This window comes from Malus domestica, chromosome 03 (assembly GCF_042453785.1).
Source record: "Malus domestica chromosome 03, GDT2T_hap1".
NCBI lineage: Eukaryota > Viridiplantae > Streptophyta > Magnoliopsida > Rosales > Rosaceae > Malus > Malus domestica.
In genome coordinates this window covers 270508-291673 of record NC_091663.1, presented here as the reverse complement: position 1 = coordinate 291673, position 21166 = coordinate 270508, and the positions used below count along the sequence as shown (strand labels likewise).

The following is a 21166-nucleotide window of genomic DNA, read 5'->3' as shown; positions in this document are numbered from 1 at the left end:
AATTGGAAATACAAACAATCTGAATCAGAAAAGTGTTTCTGGTTTGGTACTGTCGCAAGTAGGGATGGGCAACGGTTATGACCGGCGGGTAACCGAGATTATTTACCCATAACCATTTATGTTCATAGCCGCATAACCGTTTACCTGTTGAGTAATTACCTAAACGGTTATACCTATACCCATAACCGTTTATAAATGGTTAACCATATCCATAACCGCATACCTATTTAACCGTAACCGTTTAATACCCGTTTACCCATTTACCATTTTTAACCCGTTTATCTTCTTTATTTTTACCATGACCCATTTTTCACCCGTCTACATGTTTTTTAACAACTTGAAAATTTTAAAAAAAAATTGTCATAATTTTCTTTTTTTTTTTGACAATTAAACACCGTTATAGGTACATTCATCATACATTTTCGTATTTTAATTTTTTTAAATCCTTATACCATTCTAATAATTGAAATAATAGTTTACTAACAATATTTTTAACTGTTACCAATAAAGGTAAATATAATGTTTGTTAAGTATTATTGGGTTACAAAAATTGTTTATGAGACATTTCTTTAATTTTACGGTTACCCGTAAAGAATTTAAATTAATTTAGCGAATTCCTTGATGATGAGAATCATCATTCATGTAGCAGTGTTATTGAGAGAATGATCGATGAATTCCTTGTTAATTTATTGGGCGCTAAGTATTATTGGATCGAGAACATGGTTTGTGTTAGTTTTACATATATAAAATAAATGGGTAAACAGTAATCCGTTTATAACCGCGGTTAATACCCATAACCGTCCATTTAAATTTCATGGGTAAACGGTTATACCCATAACCGTTTATTTATCTAAACGGTTACCCGTAACCGTAACCGTTTAATTTAAATAAACAGGTAACCACGGTTACCCATAATCAATGGGTATTTGCCCATCCTTAATCGCAAGATTCAAACACATGACCTTAGTTGCAAAGATAATTGCTATTAACCCCTCATAATAGCTACAAGTATATAATTTTAAAACAATGTTACAGCAACTGGTAGGATCAAGAGGTCAATCAAACAAAGACGATGATGTTGGAACACAACTTTTTAGTTGTTAATCAATCACACTTGCTTCTGCCAAGTCCCACCGCAACAAGTCCGTCCTCCCCTCACTCACCGTTTCGAACCAGGTGGCAACATTTTGCTTCCAACATTTAGAGGTTGCCCTAAAAAGCAGTGGCGGTGTCAGAATTTTCAAGTAATTGGTCATAATTTTTTTTTAAAAAAAAAAAACTTTATTGGATCATTTCATCGAGCATCTGGTAGAAGCATGTTTATTCTTGCCAACATTTGCTAAAAACTTGTGCCAACATGTCAACAACTATTATGATATGTAGTGGCTATAAGAAACTGTATAGTACTATCGAAGACTACCAAGACTTGTCAACAAAGGCATTTCATCGAGAATTTGATGTGCACAATAGAGTTGCACACAAGAAGAAATAAAAAGAAGACATGGATGATAAAAAAAAAATAGAAGAAGTAGGAAGATGTTGTAATTTAGTTTGTCATAGTTGTTTGTAGGGTCAAATACAATAAATATACAAATATACATAAAAAAATTTAAGTTATTGAGATCATAGACAACCAATGATCTTATACTGACTCCGCCATTACCAAAAACGACTCCAACCTCAACATGCATGTCCCTCTCTAGTCGGTTAAAAATGCATTTAGCTTTACACGCACTTTAAAATTTAGACAAGGAATCTAAGTTGGAAGATGGTTTAGAATGGAAAAACCTCATAATGGAGATCCAAATGACATTGTGACATTATTTCAAATTTATCACACACTATCATGCTTTTTACTTTGGCCAAAAATTTGTTTTGTGGGCGGTGGATGTGAGGAGAGATTTTTCAATGTGCCGAAACAAGGAGTAGTATGACAATAAGCTAACAATAATGTGATTCAAATTCGTGCGACAACACCTCTCACTTACAAATGAGAAGGAATACTACTATATTGTAGTACCAAAGAGCAAATGCCCCTCTACTTGTATAATAATATATGAATATATATGATCGTGTTCCTAGCACAGAAAAGTTTCTTGTGAGCGTGGGTTTTGGTGGACATGCAATGCAACTTTGCGAAGTGCGTCTCTGAATCTGCTGTGGTGGGGGCATCTAATCCTATAATCTAATCTATCAAAAGGAACTGTCATCCACTCACGCAAGATCTCATTCCCATCCAATTGCAAGCAACTTTTTTAAACCGACAGCATATTCTCTAGGGCAGCACATCCCACCACCACCACCCCCAAAATCCACATAGCACCAAGAACATAAAATAACATATAACAAAAACAAAAAGGTGAGACTTCCGAATTGCTTTTGCTCAACATTTTGGACCCAGAAAGTTGATTAATTTCACTAAACAAGCCACTCCAAGGGAGAGAATGGAGTGTATACAAACAAGGAGATTACAGAGGGAGTTCTATATAAGAGAAAAAGGCCCTTGTTTCTTTAGGCTTTTGAGAAACTTGGCCAACCTTCTTCACACCCACCCACCACTTACATGGAGAGAGATACATTCTTTTTCACTAAAAAACCAAAGAGTCAAAACTTCCCACTACATAAAAAGCTACTACCCCCCAACCAACCTAAACAGTTAAAAGGAAAAAAAAATACGAAGGGTATACAAAGCGGAAAAAAGAAAAAGGTATTACGCTAGATTGAATGATACACATAGGGCAAAGTAGAGGGGTGAAATGGTCTTTTTCACCTTACTGGCAATTCGGGTTTTTACCGGGTCCTCCGTAGTAAAAGTAATGACCCCAATCCCCATTACTTCCAGTTTGAACATCATAGCAGTTTGATTGCTCGGTGAAGGTGCCCAACCCTTTGGGGACCTTGAGATTATTTGAGCTATCAACAACTTGAATGTTTCTGAAGTAACTTGCCTTGCCAAAACCTTCCTCCGGAAAACGTCCGCTGCCCATTTGGGTCGATGTGTGCTGGCCGTCCGGTTGTGAATTCACAACCTCACCTCCCCACTCAATCATGGAAGCACTGTCAGCCAAGTATGAGAAGAGGAACGAAGGCCAATAACCCAGCACATAGTCGTTCCCGAATTGCATCCACCAATGCCCCTCCTTTGGATCCTACAAGCAAAAACAACAGTATTCCCAATTGAAAAAGGAGTAGCAAATAGTGTGTATCTATATTCCTATGTTCCTATACAGCTTAAGCAAAACAAAAGAGTGAGAGGACAATGCTATAGTCTTTCCCGTGACATGCATGCAGTGAAAGGTGAATGAAAGCTTGGAACTTGTCACCGTCCTGCATAATCAATGCTTGTCCCTTTATCAACTACTGTGAGGGGAGAACCAGCAAGCAAAAGAAAATGCCAAAAGATTCTTAGAATCTGAACCAGAATCGATTTCTGCACCCACCCCGCCCGCTAACTCTCAAGAATTGCAAATGGTGATGATGTACATATATGTATATTCATATATATTTTGCTGCATATATTGCCTATGATGAATTTGATTCTCATCTATGCTGACATGCATCCTATAGGAGTTTATCAACTCCATTCTTTTGTATTCTTTTACAACATGCTAGATGATCCATTTTGTGCTTTGATTTTCACCTTCCAGACGAGTATGCTGATATCATACTGCGATCCTCGTAAACCCGAAACGGGAGAGATGCTTGCACCCATTGCTATTTCGCTGTTGATTTGAATGAAGCCTGAGCAGAGGAGGTTGTAGCAACCAGTGGCTTGATATGCATCACTCTGTAATGTAATCATGGAAGGAGCAAGGAAAACACACATTAGCAAAGCTATTAAAAGTGAAAATAAAACAATCAGATAAGTGAAGACTAGAGAGAAACCAAGATGCAAACCCAAAAATTTATGGGAAAATTTATGTTTTAGAAGCTTACAGTCCAGTAGGTAAACAGTCTTGTGTTGTTGTCACCATAGAGGTCCGGGCTGACCTGTTGTAGCAACAATTATCAAGATTAATACTTCATGTTTCATTAAGAAAATAAGTAACTTGGTAAATCCGGGTTCGATTACTTTTTGGCCTAGATTAAGAGAAGAGAGTACCTGCCAGCCAGCTTCAATGCTGTTCAGATCTTCACCAAAAGACCCTCCTAATACCCACAGCTGAGACAAGCTGAACTCATTAGGCTGTTGTATCTTGGGCTCCCAGACATTTATGGTTGCCTTAGCTCCAAAATACTTATCTCCATTGACATAAGCAATTGCATGCTAATCACCCCAAATAAAACAAAGAAGTCAATTAAAACAAAACTAAGAAATCCAAAAAATAAAGTTCAAAGAACACAGGCAAAATTAAGAACGCCCATTAGAGAAAGTTTACCTGATGACCACTTTCATTGGCAAGATCAGGATCTGCAGATTTTGGTATGGTTCTCTGCTTCTTCCTTCCATAATGTTTCACTGAACTCGCTCTCAGAATATCATCTTCCTTCGTTCTCCTTACCGGAATAGTATCTTCCGGGCATCTCCCATTCACATGCCACAGCTGGGTATTTGCTTTTTCTTTTGTTTTTTCAGCCACTTTGTTCTCAGCAAACAACCCTTCTGGGTGGTAGCTAGGCCTCATCTGATAAACATAACAGACCCGAGTAAACTCAGAAACAAGGCAATAAGCAAAAGGAACAAAAAACTGTCAAATTTAAGGATGCATTGTTGAGGAAAATGGACCTGGATTTTGTGGTCTTTGAGGTAAGGGTGATCGAAAGCCGGTTGTTGAGATATACGAACACAGTCTATAATATCTCCATCTGGACTCTATATCATAAAAAATAAAGAAAGTCTCAAGTCAGATCTTGCAACAGAAGCACTGCAAAATACTACAACAAAGAAACTTGCTAACTCTCACGAATCAAGAGAAAAAGTTGAGGGCCGAGTAAACAAACTAAAGCATTTAAGTCATGCCTAATCACTTGAACAATGTTTGGTGATAACAAATGGGGGCCTGATTTCACAATATTGCTACAATTTTTTTTCTTTTTCATTTTCCTGATCTTCTGTTACTACTTTTTATAAGGAAATCATTGTGTAAAGAGAGAGGAAAGAGGAAACTATAACTAAATCATTGCTTTATTTTAAAAAATAATAATAAGCTTCTGCAGAACAAAAAATATAGTGAAAATCATAGGGGAAAACCCATTTGCTTACACCCCCATTTGGTAACTGAGAAAACAATAAGAAAATACAAACAAATCAAACATTTTACCAAAAGAAATGAATAAAACTAATTCAAAACAGCAGAAAATGTATAAATTTCTTCACTTTCTTCCATTTTCCACCGCTTTTCCAGAAACCCAACAAAGGGATAGAACAAAAAAAAAAAAGCAAGAAAGCTCTTTCCTTTTTTTTATTTTTTCAAAAAAATCAAACAGAGCCCAAGAAAGTTGAATGAAGAAAGAACGTAAAGTTAAAGAAAAAGAGGAAACCTTGATGCTTTTCACGGCGGGTTTGTTCAAGCGGTTGAGGTGCTTCTGGACATCAAGGTTCTGCCTTGAAGAAGCACTCAATCTGGCAGCACAAGACAGAGATATCAAGGCCAAAAGGCAAAGGGCCAGAGCCAGAGCTCTCCCTGAGCTCCCTCTGCTGCACCCAGCAAACTCCATTGGTAAACCCAGCAAAACAAAGACCCAAAAAGCTCAAAAATCAGAGCTCTCTCTCACTCTCACAGTGCTACACTATACACAGACGCAGCAAGGTTAGAGCTCAAGCAAGCACATTGATCATTACCCAGCAACACAAGACCCCTGTCTCTCTCTCTCTCTCTCTCTCTCTCTCTCTCTGAGAGCCCAAATGAAGCAGCTTTGCTGGGTGAGGTGGTTCTGCTTTCAACCTTCAACGCCAAAACCCAATAAAACTGCCCACTTCTCTCTCTCTCTCTGTAGAACCCACTTTCGGGACTTTGTCGTTTTATCTCTCCACATTCACATTTTAGAACAAAAAAAAAATGCACATTTCTTTCTTTCTTGTCCTTGACAATGCCCCCCCTTTCTTTCTCTCTCTACTTCCTTTCAATTTTTAAGCTTTTACACGAGCACGATGGGAGCTAACTACCAAAGAAAAAAAAGGTCAAAAATAATTAAGTAAAAGGGATTAATGTAGAAAATTGTTTTAAAATTTAATTGTACAACCTCAGTGCATAATTACATTTGCAAAGGGTCAATAATGGTTCATTAATGCAAATACAAAAGTAAATTAAAGACATTAAATTTTTTCTTATTTTTTACGTTAAATGTGTGATAAACACTTAAAAGTTTGGTCAATTATCCACTTATTGTTCTTAACTTAACAATATGTACTAATAGGTGTGTTTTATCAGAGAAGATCACAAAGTCAAATCATCCAATATAAATTGTAACTTATTATGTTATTTTATCATTTTTAACATGGTGATTTGTGGGTGATTTCTTGCCTTTGAACTTTTAAGTAATGGAATTAATAAAAATAAAACTTTTAATAAAACAACATCTTGATAGGCATCGAGCTAACACTAATATAATATGTCATTTTATTTATATGAGTCAAATTTAAAATATTTTATTTATAAATAAAAAAATCAGTAAATCATAAATTTAGTTAGTAATTAAAATAAATAGAGTTTCAACGAAAAATCCTCAGTACTGTTCATTTTAACGAAAAATCATATTTTTACACTAAAAATTCAAATCTAGTACTATTCACTTTACCATTTATTTTATCATTTCCGTTAAAACTCAAAAAATTTAAATTATTTTTATTAATTTTTCATAAAATAAAAGCTAGATATATAATTAAAAAAGATATTTTTGGGTGTTGGAAATAAACCAGATCCTTTTGAAGGGAAGGGAAGGGAAGGTCGACCGGATAATATTAATATATATGGTGCTACAGCAGCTTGGTTTGTCGTTTGGGAAGGCTGCGATTTGGGAGGTCCATGAAACATCTTTCCAGTTTCTCATTTTTGCCTTCTCATTCAAAAATGGACCCACATTACATTTACCAAATTGTCCATATTGTTAATACTTATATTTCTAGTGAAGGGCAAAGAGTATGGCTAGCTAGTTTTATCCTTTCAAACTTTTACTTCACTGTATTATTTTTCATCTCTGCTCTCTAGTATTATAAGGCGATATACTAATAGTTTATTGTATTTAGAGAGGAGATTGGAAGTCCACTTGAGCTCCACAAAAAGCTTGTTTGAGGGTTTAAATGTAGCTCACTCTTTGGCTTTCAGTTGGAAACGGAAGCAAATATGATCATATACTGTTCATTAAAATATTAATATTTTGAAAGACCAAATGCTAAAATGAGTTATCTGGTCAGCCCTCGGTTGGAGATGGTCTAAGTAGTCAACTCAATAACGATTTGTAGCTAATCATTCTTGTTGCATAGGGTATAACTCTCCTATAATGAAGATGGACTTTATACATTTGTGAAGTTATGAAATAGAGAGAGAAGCAAGAATGAAGTTTACATGATTGAATTGTTGATTTCATCCATGTTTGTGGAATGGAAAGAGTAATTTGGTATAATTAGGTAGTGGGGTATTAAATAATTGCATATTTTAATCATCATTTAGTGGGGAATCCAATGAAAATTGCTTAGTGTGATCTATATGACCAACCCAAAGTCCTTCTTTTAATATTAATCTTCACAAAATTAAAAAAATTAAAAAACCTTTGTTTATAAGGCATAAATGAGATGACTTCCTAAGACTAATGAGGAAGCAGGCACTATATATTGTAGAGCAGAGAATCCTTGACACCGTGGAGTCTCATCCACGATCATGTCTTTTTTTTGTTATTCTGGACAAAGATTCTATTTTTTCAATATTATTTTAATGGCACCATCACCACCACCACCATTTTATTCTATACTTTTTAACATGCATAATTAATTAAACATTTAATGGCAGGTAGTGGCTTACATTTTAATTTATGCATAGTTAAACAATAAATATATTAATTAGGAGGGGATACTGGGAACAATGGTCCTCTCCTCCCCCACTAAATATCCTATTTTCAACCATGGAAATGCACAATTTCCCAAACCCATTGACAATTGTATTCCTTGCCATATTACCCCTTCGTAAATAAATAAAAACAGATGAGATTAGTCTAGTGAACAATTCACATTCTCGATCATATTACGATTAGTCTACTTAATATTTCTTCCACGTCAAAGTTAATTGCATTAATTTTCAACTCAATATCCACGACTATAACGCTGGAAAACAAGAAAAAAAAATCAACAATATAATCAGTAATATCTGCTATGTATTTCACTTGTCAAGTTAATGCATTTCGGCGAATGAGTTTAATAATTTAATGTATCACAAGCAATAGCAATGTAGCATGTGTTGAGTGATCTTAAGTTTGAGTGATGAACGATGAGTGTGTGAGTGCAATCTGAGTCTGAGGCAACTTCTGCACTTTTCACATGACAATTATTGCCATCTTATACACACAATAATATCATAAACTTGTGAGGCAACTTCTGCTTGCCAATTTCCTTCTTCCTTCTTCAGTCCACTTTGACCAGCTTAAAACTTTGCGCTTTGTTCATGACAAGTAAAGTAACTATTATTTCTGCCATTATATTAAGAAATGAAATTATAGAAATAACAAATACATTCTTCCTTCCCGCCAGAGAGATAATCTGACACTCCACCAGAATATTTCATTAGCATGAGAACAGCTAGGGCAACGGAGTCTGAACCTCCACTGTGGAACACAACACCGGAAGGTTTCGAGGGCCTCAACACTACTGCATTACCATTCTTTGTGTGTGTGTGCTGCTTCCACCCAAATATTAAATTAGTTAGTTAATAGTATGGGTTAAATTTATATTTAAGATTAAACTGGTGGTAGTTCAGTAATTTCCGATATTCGTCTTCTCAGAATCCCAATGAAATTGAAAGGTGTCTCTTCAGCTGCCATGATGATGACAAAGGTGGAGATATGACTGACGCAGAGCCGCAGAGGGGACCCGTCGCTTGTTATTTTCGCAAAACGCCGTTACTTCCCTCACCTGCCTGCCACAGTGACTATTCTCTTATTATCATGGTATAAAATATCGATGATATCGGAAATATCAGTAATTAAAAAACATGAAAATATCAAAATATTATCGATATCGATAAAAATTGAATAAAAACCACGGAAATTGTAAGAAAAACTTAGAAATTTTTATTGAAACTTTTGAGAATGTTTATTTAGTCAATTATCTATTAGTTTATTAAAAAAATTAGAAGGAAATGCATTACATGATGGATTTAACTTATTTAAGTTGATTATACAACGAGCTGGCAAACATAGTGAGTGTAGAAAATATGTAGTAATTAATGAAAAAAATTAAACACACCATAATCATTTATATATAATGATTTACTACAATATTTTACACTTTATACATCTGTGAGTGTATAAAATATGTAGTAATTAATGAAAAAAAGATTAAACACACCATAATCATTTATATATAATGATTTACTACAATATTTTACACTTTATACATTGCATGATAAGATATATGAGTGATTTAGTACCGCATAAAGTTCCTATGAGGTTCAAAATTTTCACTATCTTCATCATCTTTATGTGTAAAGTAAGTTTATTGTGAAGAGTATTCATCAAATGATAAATCCCCAAAATAGTTTTGCATGTAATTGTTAACATGCTACTCATATAAATATAAATATTTTAGCATATTATCACTAAAACATAAGTGATATATGGTGGTTACGGTGTTGGAGGAGTAAAATGGGAGGGGTTCAAACCCCCTTTGTGTTTTTTTTTCCTCCCTTTTTTCCCCTTTTTCCCCTTTTTTTTTCTTTTTTTTTCCCTTCCTTTACATTAATATTTTTGATATTTTAGCGATATTACACCGATATTTTGACAATTGCTGAAGTGTGAGCGAAATTATCGACATCGATATTTTCTGATATTATCATCGATATTGTCGATATTTGTACGATGTGTACATGGATATGTCGATATTTGTACGATATGTACATGGATATGTTCTGAAATATCCGTGATTCGAAAAAACCGAAATATCCTCGATATTTCGTCGATATTATCGATATTTCAGACTATGCTCATCACCAGTCTATTTGTGATTTTTTTTCCCTTTTTTTTCTTTTTTTTTTCTTTTTTTCCCCTTCGTTTACATCGATATTTTCGATATTTTAGTGATATTATACCGATATTTTGATAAAATATTGCTAAAGCGTGTGCGAAATTATCGACATCGATATTTTCCGATATTATCGTCGATATTGTCGATATTTGTACAATACGTACATGGATATGTTCTGAAATATTCTTGATTCGAAAAAATCGAAATATCCTCGATATTTCGTCGATATTATCGATATTTCAGACTATGCTCATGACCAATTTATTTGTGACTTTTTTTTTTCCCCAAAACATTTTGGCTCTTCTATTTAGCATGAAAATAAATTACACACGTATCCGTTACGATACCCTAGCATGAAAAACAAACGACTCGTGTGTTTTTTCAGTCTCACATGGTATCGCATTATTGATCACATGTGTAATTTAACAAGTATATAATTGTTGATTCTGTAATTAATTTATATGAAAATTTCCGTATTTTACAATGATTTAATTAAGTACAGTTTGATTTAATTAGCTAAAAGTTACCAGAGGAACGAGTCTAACTGCTTCAGCTCGATTTTTGGAGGTCTAGGGTCTAGACCATTCTTTGCTAAAAGATTAAACCAAGTAATCAGTTGGTTCGGATGAACTAGTTTCACATCGGCACACATGAATGCCCGATATCAATATGACATGAACAAAATAGTGAGAAAGATGTATGAGGTAACAAACTCACTAAGTCACAACGGATTGGTACCTCTAGCATTTGGGCACCATTGAATCTTTCTTAGAGACAGACTAACAACCACTACTAAATAGTTTAATAACAATTTTATCTCCAACTTGTATTTGGTCACATGCTAACGCAATATGTTAAAAAATGTCTTGATGTTACCAGATATAATTACTCAGTTACATATTGTATTTCATTTTATCATTTTTCTAACATACAATTTACATTTCAATAGAAAACCACATGTATAAACATGCAAAGTGGAGCACTATTGTTTGTGCTTGTTACCTATATGAACTGCTTGGTATTTCAATTAGGAAAATTGGGTTTTGTAGCACTTTTACAAACCCACCAACTAAAATACCTATGTTCTCAAAATACAACCTTTACTAGTCATCTTTGATGAAAATACTCTCAAGATAATATGTTATCTACACAATATTATTACATTCTCAACACAATATTGATATCTTGTCGATACAATATTTTTTAGTAGGAAGCTTTTAACTTGAGGTATTTTCATTAAAGAAGACTAATAAAGATTGTATTTTGAAAGCATAGCTAATTTTGATTGTTGTATTTATAAAAGGTAATACTAGAGAAACTAATTTATAGACTAAATTTTGTAAATTAAATAACATAAGAGATAATAATTGAATTATTACTTAAACGTTGATTGAATTATTACTTAAACATTTATATTTCATATTAATAACATACTATTTAGTTTGTAATTTTAATTTATAAAATTAATCATCCTAACATTACTTATTTATAAAGGGGTTAGTGAGCCCAATTTACCATTATTTAAAAGGTTGTGTTACTTATGTACTCGGTCAAATTTGGATCAAGAAGTGCAAGATGGTCAAATGGTAATCCAAAAAGAGAGGTGGATGATGGATTTGATCATTCGAGTCGAAAATCATCACCCGTATACAAATATAGGAATCCACGGGCAGCAACAACAAAGAAGTGATGCCAGGGACTTTTTAACACCCGTGCGGTAGCATCAGCCGCCGTACACGTGTACATACACTTACCAGTCCCCGCCCGTGACGGTGAGCATCAAACTGTTGGCGCGAATCACGAGCAACGGTCAAAAACAATAGAAAAGGGTAAAAAAATGAGTGAGTAGGGCAAGAGAATCCAAAGCCAATTGGGAAAAAGTCATAATTTGAGATTCAAATTTGTACCCACTGGGACCCACTCACTCTGATCTCTGTCAGTTTTATGGCACGGTAATGTGTACGTATATGGCAGGCGTATGGTATGGTATAGAGTAGTGGATAGTAGTATAGGGATTATCGGGGGGTGGGTGTGGTCATGTGTGTCTGTTTCTGATTGTGTCACCAGCACAGCACATGGGTTCCTATTGTGTTGTGGGTGTGAATTATGAGAAAATAGCCTTGTTATGTGTTTTGTGTCTTGCAAACTTGCAATGTGGGGGTGGGCTCCTTGCTACTTTGACACAACATTATGGACATTATTGTCCATTAACATCTTGATTGGCACAAGTGGACAAGGATTTTGGATCCTTTTTGTGAGGATACGCTTTGGATTTTCTTTTTGAGCATCTCGGGATTTATAAATCGTATATATTCATCGTATATCGTGCGATTAATTTTCATCAGATATTATTTATATTTAATTTTAAATACAAAATTTTAAAATGAATTTTTACTGCATGATATACGATGAACGAATATGAATTAATGAATCTCAAGATAAAATCCTCATAAAAAAGGATCTTGAGAGGATCCTGGTTCGACACATGTCACATTTCTATCTGTCTTGTACCTCTTGTAAGAGAGCAACTTTATAATATGGATACAAATATAACATTACCGTAGCAATTCAAATCGATGATATAATGTTGTGATTTTTTTATTTGTACATAGCAACAACTCATTGGCACGAATGTTAAGTTTGTTGGAGCCTAGAAAGATTAAATTTAGAGACAAAATTTTGAAAACTAAAGGACATGGAAGATGATGATTGGTTCATTTGCTTATTCCTATTAGTGACACATCATTTAGTTTACAAATTTAATCTCCCTAACATTACTCTTAAAATAAATATGATAGTTTTTCATAGTCACGTTTCAAGTGCTCGAGTCTTGACCTTTAATGCGTCGGGATCATGTATATGATGTATGGATTTGGGGCACTAGGAGCCTTAAGGTCGGAGCTTAGGTGTAAAAGTCTTGGCGCAGAGCATGGGGTTGAATCCCGGTAGTGAGATTTCAGGCCGTCGGAATCTTAGAGGTCTGGTTTTGGCTACGAGGTCGGAATTACAAAGTGCCGATCCCGAATCCATTCTTAGGGCCAATATCGTAGGTCAATTCTTGGGTTTGGGTTTCGAATACTAGAGTACCGGGTGGAGTTGAGTCTCAATAATTGAAGAAAACAAATGCATGCATGACAACTTGTTCTTTCTTCCTTGGCTTTCGAAAGAACTTACCAAGCATGTTATTGACTTGGTTTTTATAGCTAGCGCTTCAAGGTCAACAACTTTCCAGGATCCGTATCGGAAGTCTACTGTTTCTTAAAATCCTTCTGCTTTAACTTTTCTTATATCAGTGAACTAAAATATGAAACGAGTAATTAATTCTGATCTAAAACGTTGAGTCTTTATGCTTTATTCCCTCAACTATTAGGGTAATGTTATGAACACTAAATTTGCAAACTAAATGACGTGTCACCAATAAAAATAAGATCAGCATGTAAGTAATAAATCGATCATCAACTTTCATATCTTTTAATTTTCAAAATTTTGTTTACAAAGTTAGTCTCCCTGTCACTACTCTAACTATTAACTTTGTGATTGTTAAAGTGTGAAAGGGCTCATTATCTTGGACCTGGGCACAAATCAGTGGTGCATGCATGAGTCATGACTCAAAACTTTTGTATGCACCTTCGAAACAAAAGTATCTTTTTTATATCAATTATTATGGGAAATATAGTTTTCTATTAATGCCCGCATATCTTTTTCTTTTTTAAGAATATTAATGCATGCTGACTCTTTACTTTTGAGATATGTATATATATTCTAAACTCAAAATAAATTAAGAAAAGGTTACTAATCTGTTGGTGATTATGTATAAGAAAATAATTAAAGCCCATGATCAGCTAACCAAATAAAAAGGCTTCACTCGAAAGGAGCTTTTTCTTTTTCTTTCTTTGGCTTTTGGCCACGATTCGTAGCAAATTGCGGCATACACTTACCAATCAATTACCCACAAAATTGTAAATTACTTGCACAAAGGAATAAACTTGGCTCCTCAGTAGATGAAGTGAAGTTCCTCCTCAATTTACTACGTGACCGATTTATAGAATTTTATATTTATGATTGAAACAGTGCATATTATAAATCATTATGTAAAAATTATCTCTGTAAAATATAATTGAAAATGAGATCGTTTAGTTATATAAAAATAGATTGATGAATTTAGTAAAAGAATTATGAACCGTCTATTTATTTGCTATAACTGATTGACTAAATAATCGTAGTTTTAATTGTGTTTTTGTAAGATAATCTTTAATTAGATTGATTAGATACAAAAACTAAAATAACCCTTTATAATATGATTCATGAATAGTTCCGATTATAAATACAAAGTTTTGTAAGGGGATCACTAAGTAAATTTAGAAAGAACTCCTCAATCCCAAGGAGCCAGCCAAACCTCTTCTCACCTACAAAAAGAAAAGAGAATATGGGATAACAGGTGCATAGTCTAACGCGTGCCTTTGTCAACGTCGACGAGCAATGCATGCATTATGAATGGCTGGCTTTTGCTCCTTCAGAGAACCATAGAAAATGCAAAGTATGAACACATATATATATATTAATAATACAATAAATACATATAAATATATATATTTTATTCAAATGCGTTTGTTTGCAGAGGATAGTTACAGACAAATTATTGGGTTGGGAAAAGAAACAAAAGAAGCACGGCTGCACAGGAAAAAATACAAACGTGCAACGAAGAGCAATACAACAATGCTGTTACTGTTATCCAATTAAGGCCGCATGTGGTGGGGCAAATTACGGGCCAATTTATAAGAAATTCAGAATAGACAAATCAATGACATTTATTTTTCTTGTTCGGTTGGATTTTTTTTCGCTAATTTGTTTTGATTAGCTGACCAGAGATTATAGGCCTTCTATATAAAACAAAAATTTGTAGAAAAATATATAGTTCTGGTGGAAAACTGGCAAATAATGTGGTACTAGATCAGACGCAAAAGTCCATGGACATGTGAACCATAGGTTGTATATGTCATATGGGATCGGTACAACTGGTGGTTAGTTTAATGAAATTAAGTTCCATATTCTGAGTCCTAAATCTTTTATTCTTTGATGATCCATACAGATTAGATAAAGTTTGATATTGAATTTTAGTGCCCCTGGAAACCTCAAGGATTTTTATTTTTGGTGCCATAAATACTTGATGATACAAATAATACAACATTTTGAACATGCAATCATGCAAGTAAGTTAAATTGTGAAACGAGAAGAGGAGGATGTGAAGAATTCTTAATTTGCATGCTCTGACGGAACAAAAATATTTTCGGAGGATTTGTCTTCAAGCTAATATGCACCGACACACATACACACACATATATACATACATACATATGTATGTGTGTGTGTGTATATATATATACATATATATGAACATGATCATCCTTATTGATTGTCATAAGCAAACAGCCAAGTGATAAGAAAAACAATACAAAAACTACGCTTCTTCAGCCTTTATTTCATCCGCATAATATTTGTTATGGTGTATTTAATTTAAACTATATATTGAAAATATTCATGGGCAAATATTAGCTCACATCTCCGTGGAAAATCACAGTCTGTCATTTTTGACCCCCAAAAAAAATCAGAGTTTGCCATCTACTGCAGAGAATTCTCTTGTTAATTTCAATAAATTATTTTCACACGTATGTCAAAACCAGGATTTGCAAATAAGAAAGAATATATTAACGAGCATGCAATTTTCTTATATATGTTGGAAGACTGAAGCTTTCAGCTTGCAGCACAGTGCCGATCTGCCTGCCATATTAGTTAAAAAGGCTGCTAGTGAAAGGGAAAATATACTTTGCAGGAGGGGGACGAGGCACCATCTTGGAAAATTGAAAACATGGATTATGGTACAAATCTAGAAATCTCCGAATGACTTTATTGTGCTGTGTGACAGACAAGATTACTAAAAGAAAACAATGTCGAACTTCAAACGCTGATATCAACCGCAAAATGATTAGTTTTTATTTAATTATTCCCAAAACATGAATGTCTCCTTCATTAAATTAAGGAGGGCCGACTAATCCACACAAAAGAGAACTAGGGATATTTATGCAATTTTCCCAATCCTTGAGCATGGCTGTTGATTATAGGGTAAGGTATCTGGCCAAATATCTAAAAGAGGCCGAGACAAGGTTAGGGAGCCAATAATAGTTAAGCACTGTGACATGCGAGCTTCATCTTACCAATTCTAAGGGTGATCGGTAATTTGGTATGAACCAAACAAGAAGCAACCATTATTTTAGGCTTGACCTTTTGTGGCGACACCCATTACCCATTAGATAATCAGTCAGCAAAAATTGATGCACCCCACAAGGCACTACCCGATACCCACCAAGTGGAATAGTTGAAAAGTTGGGAGGAGAAAGGCCATCACCATCACTAGTCAAGTGTCCAGAGAAACAAAGAAAAAGAAGGTATATGCATTGCCTTTTTCTAATGGGGTAATGTAATTGCATATTTGATAAGTCTCTGAATAACTAAAACCTAGCTCTTACTTCCCTTTTTCCTCGTCATGATTGTGCTATGAAAATGTAGCACTTGCTAACAATGGGCACCAAACCTACCTTAATCATTAGACACGACAAAGAAAAATGAAAAGCCAATGCCCCACATGTTTGGAACATATACACCATATACACCGTGATTGGTGTATGATGCTAGCTCTACTATTTCCTTTACGAAAAAATTTCACATTCTAAACTACTACAATCTGTTGAACGAGGATCAAATTTTAGGATAAAGGGGTAATCACATTGTCTTGGCTAATTACCCTAAGAGGGCTAGCAAACCTTTATATTTGGAACTACTTTTCTTTCTACTTTCTCATTTCTTTTTATGATATAGTAACGTTACTTAATGATTGAAACCGTATGTTGTCTAGGTCACCTTTTAAAGAGCAACTTTGCACAAAAGAACCAAACAAGTAATTATCAAATTGTTAGATTAACGTTGTTATAATTTTAGTGTTTAAAAGACTTATTGAACAACCGGTAAAAGATTTCAAATGCAATTAATTTTTTGTAGGAATAATGTTGTTAACATTCTTCTTTGGCCTAAATCACATCTCTCTTATTTCACTTGCCGCTCTGTGTTTTTACCTATGCTGATAGAACAATAGTAATAATCTACAACCATCATGATCCAGGTCCTCTAATGAAATGGATTCTCATCACCGCATCACACGTGATAAAGATGAACAGCCTCCTCTAGGGTATAGCTAATGCTAAGGAGAAACTGGAAGACACATTGCAATCAACAGCTAGATACAGCTGCAAACATATCCATGTTTGACTTGTGTATGCATGCCATGTGCCATGTTTGGCTACGAGAAGAAACACATTGTTCTAGCCAACTTGGTTAAGCTCATATCTGCAACATGCCAGGAGATTAGAAAACATGAACTGCATAAGGCAGTAAATCGAGGAACACCTTAGTTAATCTTTTCAGTTGTTGAAGTCTTGAAGATGATAATCACCAATCTTGAACCTAATAAGCTGAGTTACTAATGCTTTCAACTCACACAAAAACCAACATGCATGTAGGATGTCGCAGCTATACTTTCTCTGCAACGACTATCATTCCCTACACTTAACAGATTACCAAAAAATTAAGAGACCAATGTAGCAACTAATTCACAACCATTACTACCAGACCTTGAATTAGAAGCTGCCTAATTGGCACCCTCACACGGTCAAGTGTGCTCTTCAGCCATCGCGGAAGGCAGAAGCCAGAAAAAGACGGGAAACGAGAGTATTCACTTCTAGTTTGCTAGATCAAATACTCAATTGGTTGGTCTCCAGGACTCTCTCTCGTCGCATGTTTCTTGCAGGAAACTCACTGAACATATCGTTTTAATGCACATATTTCTTACTTGTACTACCAGAGGAAGACAAGTGAAAGAAAATAGCATGCATAAATCTGATTGATGCTAGCCGAACTTATCCTTCCCTTTAGTGTAAAATATATCGTTGTACTAAAAAAAAAAAAATATCTGATTGATGCCAACCACTGGTGGAAACACAAAGGTCCAAGGTTTCAGTTCATACAATGTATAACACATTTTCCCGTGCAGAATTCCAGTGTGGAAGTCCTCAGTTCTTGATTCATTAATCTCAGCTCACGGAACACAATTAATAGAGCAACAAGACTTGCATCGTAAGGCTTTCCCTGCCTCCCTAGCATCGTATTGTAAATCATCAGACTTGTGAGAACATTTCATTTGTCTCAATCACTCTTAATTCCACCGACAATCTCACAGACATAAACCCTTGTATGAATAATTCATCGTGCCCAATTTTCATTTTCTAAAAGCCGGCGCTATGGCGATGTAATTACCTAAATAATTCTGAGTTTGAATCTACCCACTTTAGGTCTCATTAGCTTATCAGTTATTGCTCCACCTGAGTACATCATATCAAATCCAAATAATCAATACAAATTAGCAAGAAACCTCAAATACACGACCGCTAAAAATGAGATGCTGTATAAGGTTGAGTGTTTCTAATTATTAACTATATCATCCAGTATTTCATACAATTTGTAAATACAACATCACCAGCATATGATCACATATCGATGCTTCCACGTAAAATTAGATCCAAAGAAATCAACAACCCAAAGGATCTAAGACTGTTTGAAGCTTTCATATAAACACAGGAATGGGATCTCAACTTAATTGTATTCAGAAAGTAATTTTCCTTTTCATCCACCAGCAACCAGTAATCTAACTACCACAAAGTTAAGCCTGCTCCTCAATTATATCATGTCCCCTCCCACACAAACCGTACAATGTAATGCAACGAAAGAGTTTATCGAAGAATCTATCTTCCATCCTGCATCTTCCTACAATAAGTGCTGAAATGCATTAGCCAGTGTTTGAAGAATTTAACAGTTACATTTCACAAAAGCAATCTGTGCAGCAGCATCAAGTGATCAACAAATCCAACACTGAATAATTTGTGTATTATTCCTAACATCCAACAAGCACACAGTTCTTTGAAAAAAAGCACAACTCTAACGGGGCTGCATGGATCCCATCACTTTTGTGAAAATGTGGAACTTCTGTTTTAGAAAAAAAAAAGAAAAGAAAAAGAAAAGGGTTTCTAAAATGAATTACAGACTATGTAGAATACCACTGCATGAAGAAGATGGGTTGGTTTCGGTTACATTGACAATTTGACATAGCAAGTCTTTAACAGGCCAATGTGCACAGAATATCATCTCTCAAATATTAGTAGGTTTCAACCACCAAGAGGTGAGGGTCATTTTCTAGAAAAGGTCATGTTTGATGTCCAAGATCTTTTCTCTTCAGAAGCTCTTTACAGCCCATCAATCGTGTGACAACCTAAGAGCATGACCTTATAACTCAATATTCAGTGAACACCCGTTTCTATCCTCCACTTTCCAATTTAAAGTATGAAAGACTACCGCTAACGCTATCTTGCCAACTTGCTCCCCGGCATTTCTTGGACTTCTCAAGTCCTTGTTGAAGATCAGCACAGCAATAGTCTGTACTCCACATAATGCTAAATTTACAATGGATTCCAACTATTTCCCAAAGATTTAAGGCGCTCATGAAATTTATTAAATGTGACTATTCGTTTATTCAATCTTAAACTCACCATACCTTCATCCCTCCTGCCTCAGATTTGACAAATGAATCTGTGCAACCCAAATCGTAGGAAATCTCAGATCTTGATCAGTGTTTTGGAGAAACAATCAAGTTTGACTTAAAGTTTCATCACTCAAGTCACGAGTGAAACAGAATAGTTCTTACTCCATGCTTTATAAGTTAATCAACCTTCCTAACAAAGATTATTAAGATTCCAGCCAAAACAAAAGAGAATAAACAATGGTTAATATGAACCACTGGTGCAGCTTGCTTTTGGATACTTCTTGACGATAAATTTTGGGAGCTATTATTCGCCCTCTAGAAATGGCATCCTGCACTCCTCTCTATACAAATTTTCCCTTGTCCTTTTATAAAGTGAGCGCAGGAGGTGACAAAAGCGCTTTGCTTTTCGAACAAATTGCCATACGTACATACATATATACATAACAAGTCAATGTCACAAGCACTAGCAAAGTTCATCTTTTTTTTTTCATGGCAACCGACTCTTAGAACACTTGATTCTGAACATTTGTTCGGAGAGCGAAGCGCTTTTGTCACACTAGTATCTAGCTTCTCGAGCTTCATGCCGATGGCCCATTACATTTTAATATCAGATGAAAAAGAGCAATCTTGAACAACCCAATTCATGAATTCAAACAAATCACTCAGTCAACCCGTCATTCTATAACAAGATTAAAAGTCAATGATCAAGCAAGAAAATCAGCACAAACCCACCATTCCAGAAAAGAAAACAAAGCAATTGAGATCAAAGAAACTGCACAAAGGATGGTAGAAAATTACTGTAGAGGGGAGCCGGCGAAGGAGAAGACAATCGAAGAAGCAGAAGGGGATCAATCAGAGTGGGGATCGTAGTAATAGTCATCATAATCGACGGTGGTGGACGAGTCATCAGAGTCGGAGGAAGAGTAGTAGTAGTAGGAGTCGGGCGGAGGGACGCAGAGGAAGGTCCAGAGGCAGAAAGCCAGGCGACCCAACTGCTGCAGAGGGAAGCAGAAGATGAGATCTAACAGCTGGTGGCTGCTCATGCGCTCCGGTAAGCATGCCAAGTACTGCCACATCTCCGCCGACAGGTGCGCCACCGACTCCACCATTACGCTGTTGAACACCATTTTTGTGCCTCGTCTGTCGACTTCGCGTGCGTATGGGAAAGGGGACTCTGTTCTGTTCTGTTCTGTTGCTATTTTTTGGTTGAATGGTTGGGCAATTGGGACTCAAGAGTCTGGTTTATTTGGTTGAATGGATCTCAATTTTCACCACTCCGACTGTTGGAGTCGTACAGATATAACACTCAAAAGAATTTATGTCGGCAAAACAGATGACGGATAACGTATCAT

The 21166-nt window shown here is 35.3% G+C and overlaps 2 protein-coding genes and 1 long non-coding RNA gene across 3 annotated transcripts; 1 reads left to right on the top strand and 2 right to left on the bottom strand.

Moving 5' to 3' along the window:
* Positions 1 to 2389: 2389 nt before the first annotated feature.
* LOC103414791 (protein neprosin) lies at positions 2390 to 6097 on the bottom strand. Its single transcript, XM_008353165.4, has 7 exons — positions 5482 to 6097; positions 4727 to 4813; positions 4380 to 4625; positions 4103 to 4267; positions 3937 to 3990; positions 3641 to 3787; positions 2390 to 3149 (listed from the first exon to the last, which is right to left on the bottom strand). Exons 1-7 carry the CDS (start codon positions 5656 to 5658, stop codon positions 2772 to 2774), a joined length of 1254 nt encoding a protein of 417 aa, XP_008351387.1. The 5' UTR covers positions 5659 to 6097; the 3' UTR covers positions 2390 to 2771.
* Positions 6098 to 14534: 8437 nt separating this feature from the next.
* LOC139194151 (uncharacterized) lies at positions 14535 to 15233 on the top strand. The gene is made up of 2 exons (XR_011578927.1): positions 14535 to 14708; positions 14790 to 15233. It is a non-coding gene; the product is annotated as an uncharacterized lncRNA (long non-coding RNA).
* Positions 15234 to 18678: 3445 nt separating this feature from the next.
* LOC103414759 (uncharacterized) lies at positions 18679 to 21156 on the bottom strand. Its single transcript, XM_029099250.2, has 2 exons — positions 20613 to 21156; positions 18679 to 19042 (listed from the first exon to the last, which is right to left on the bottom strand). Exon 1 carries the CDS (start codon positions 20939 to 20941, stop codon positions 20663 to 20665), a length of 279 nt encoding a protein of 92 aa, XP_028955083.1. The 5' UTR covers positions 20942 to 21156; the 3' UTR covers positions 18679 to 19042; positions 20613 to 20662.
* Between the last annotated feature and the right edge of the window lie 10 nt (positions 21157 to 21166).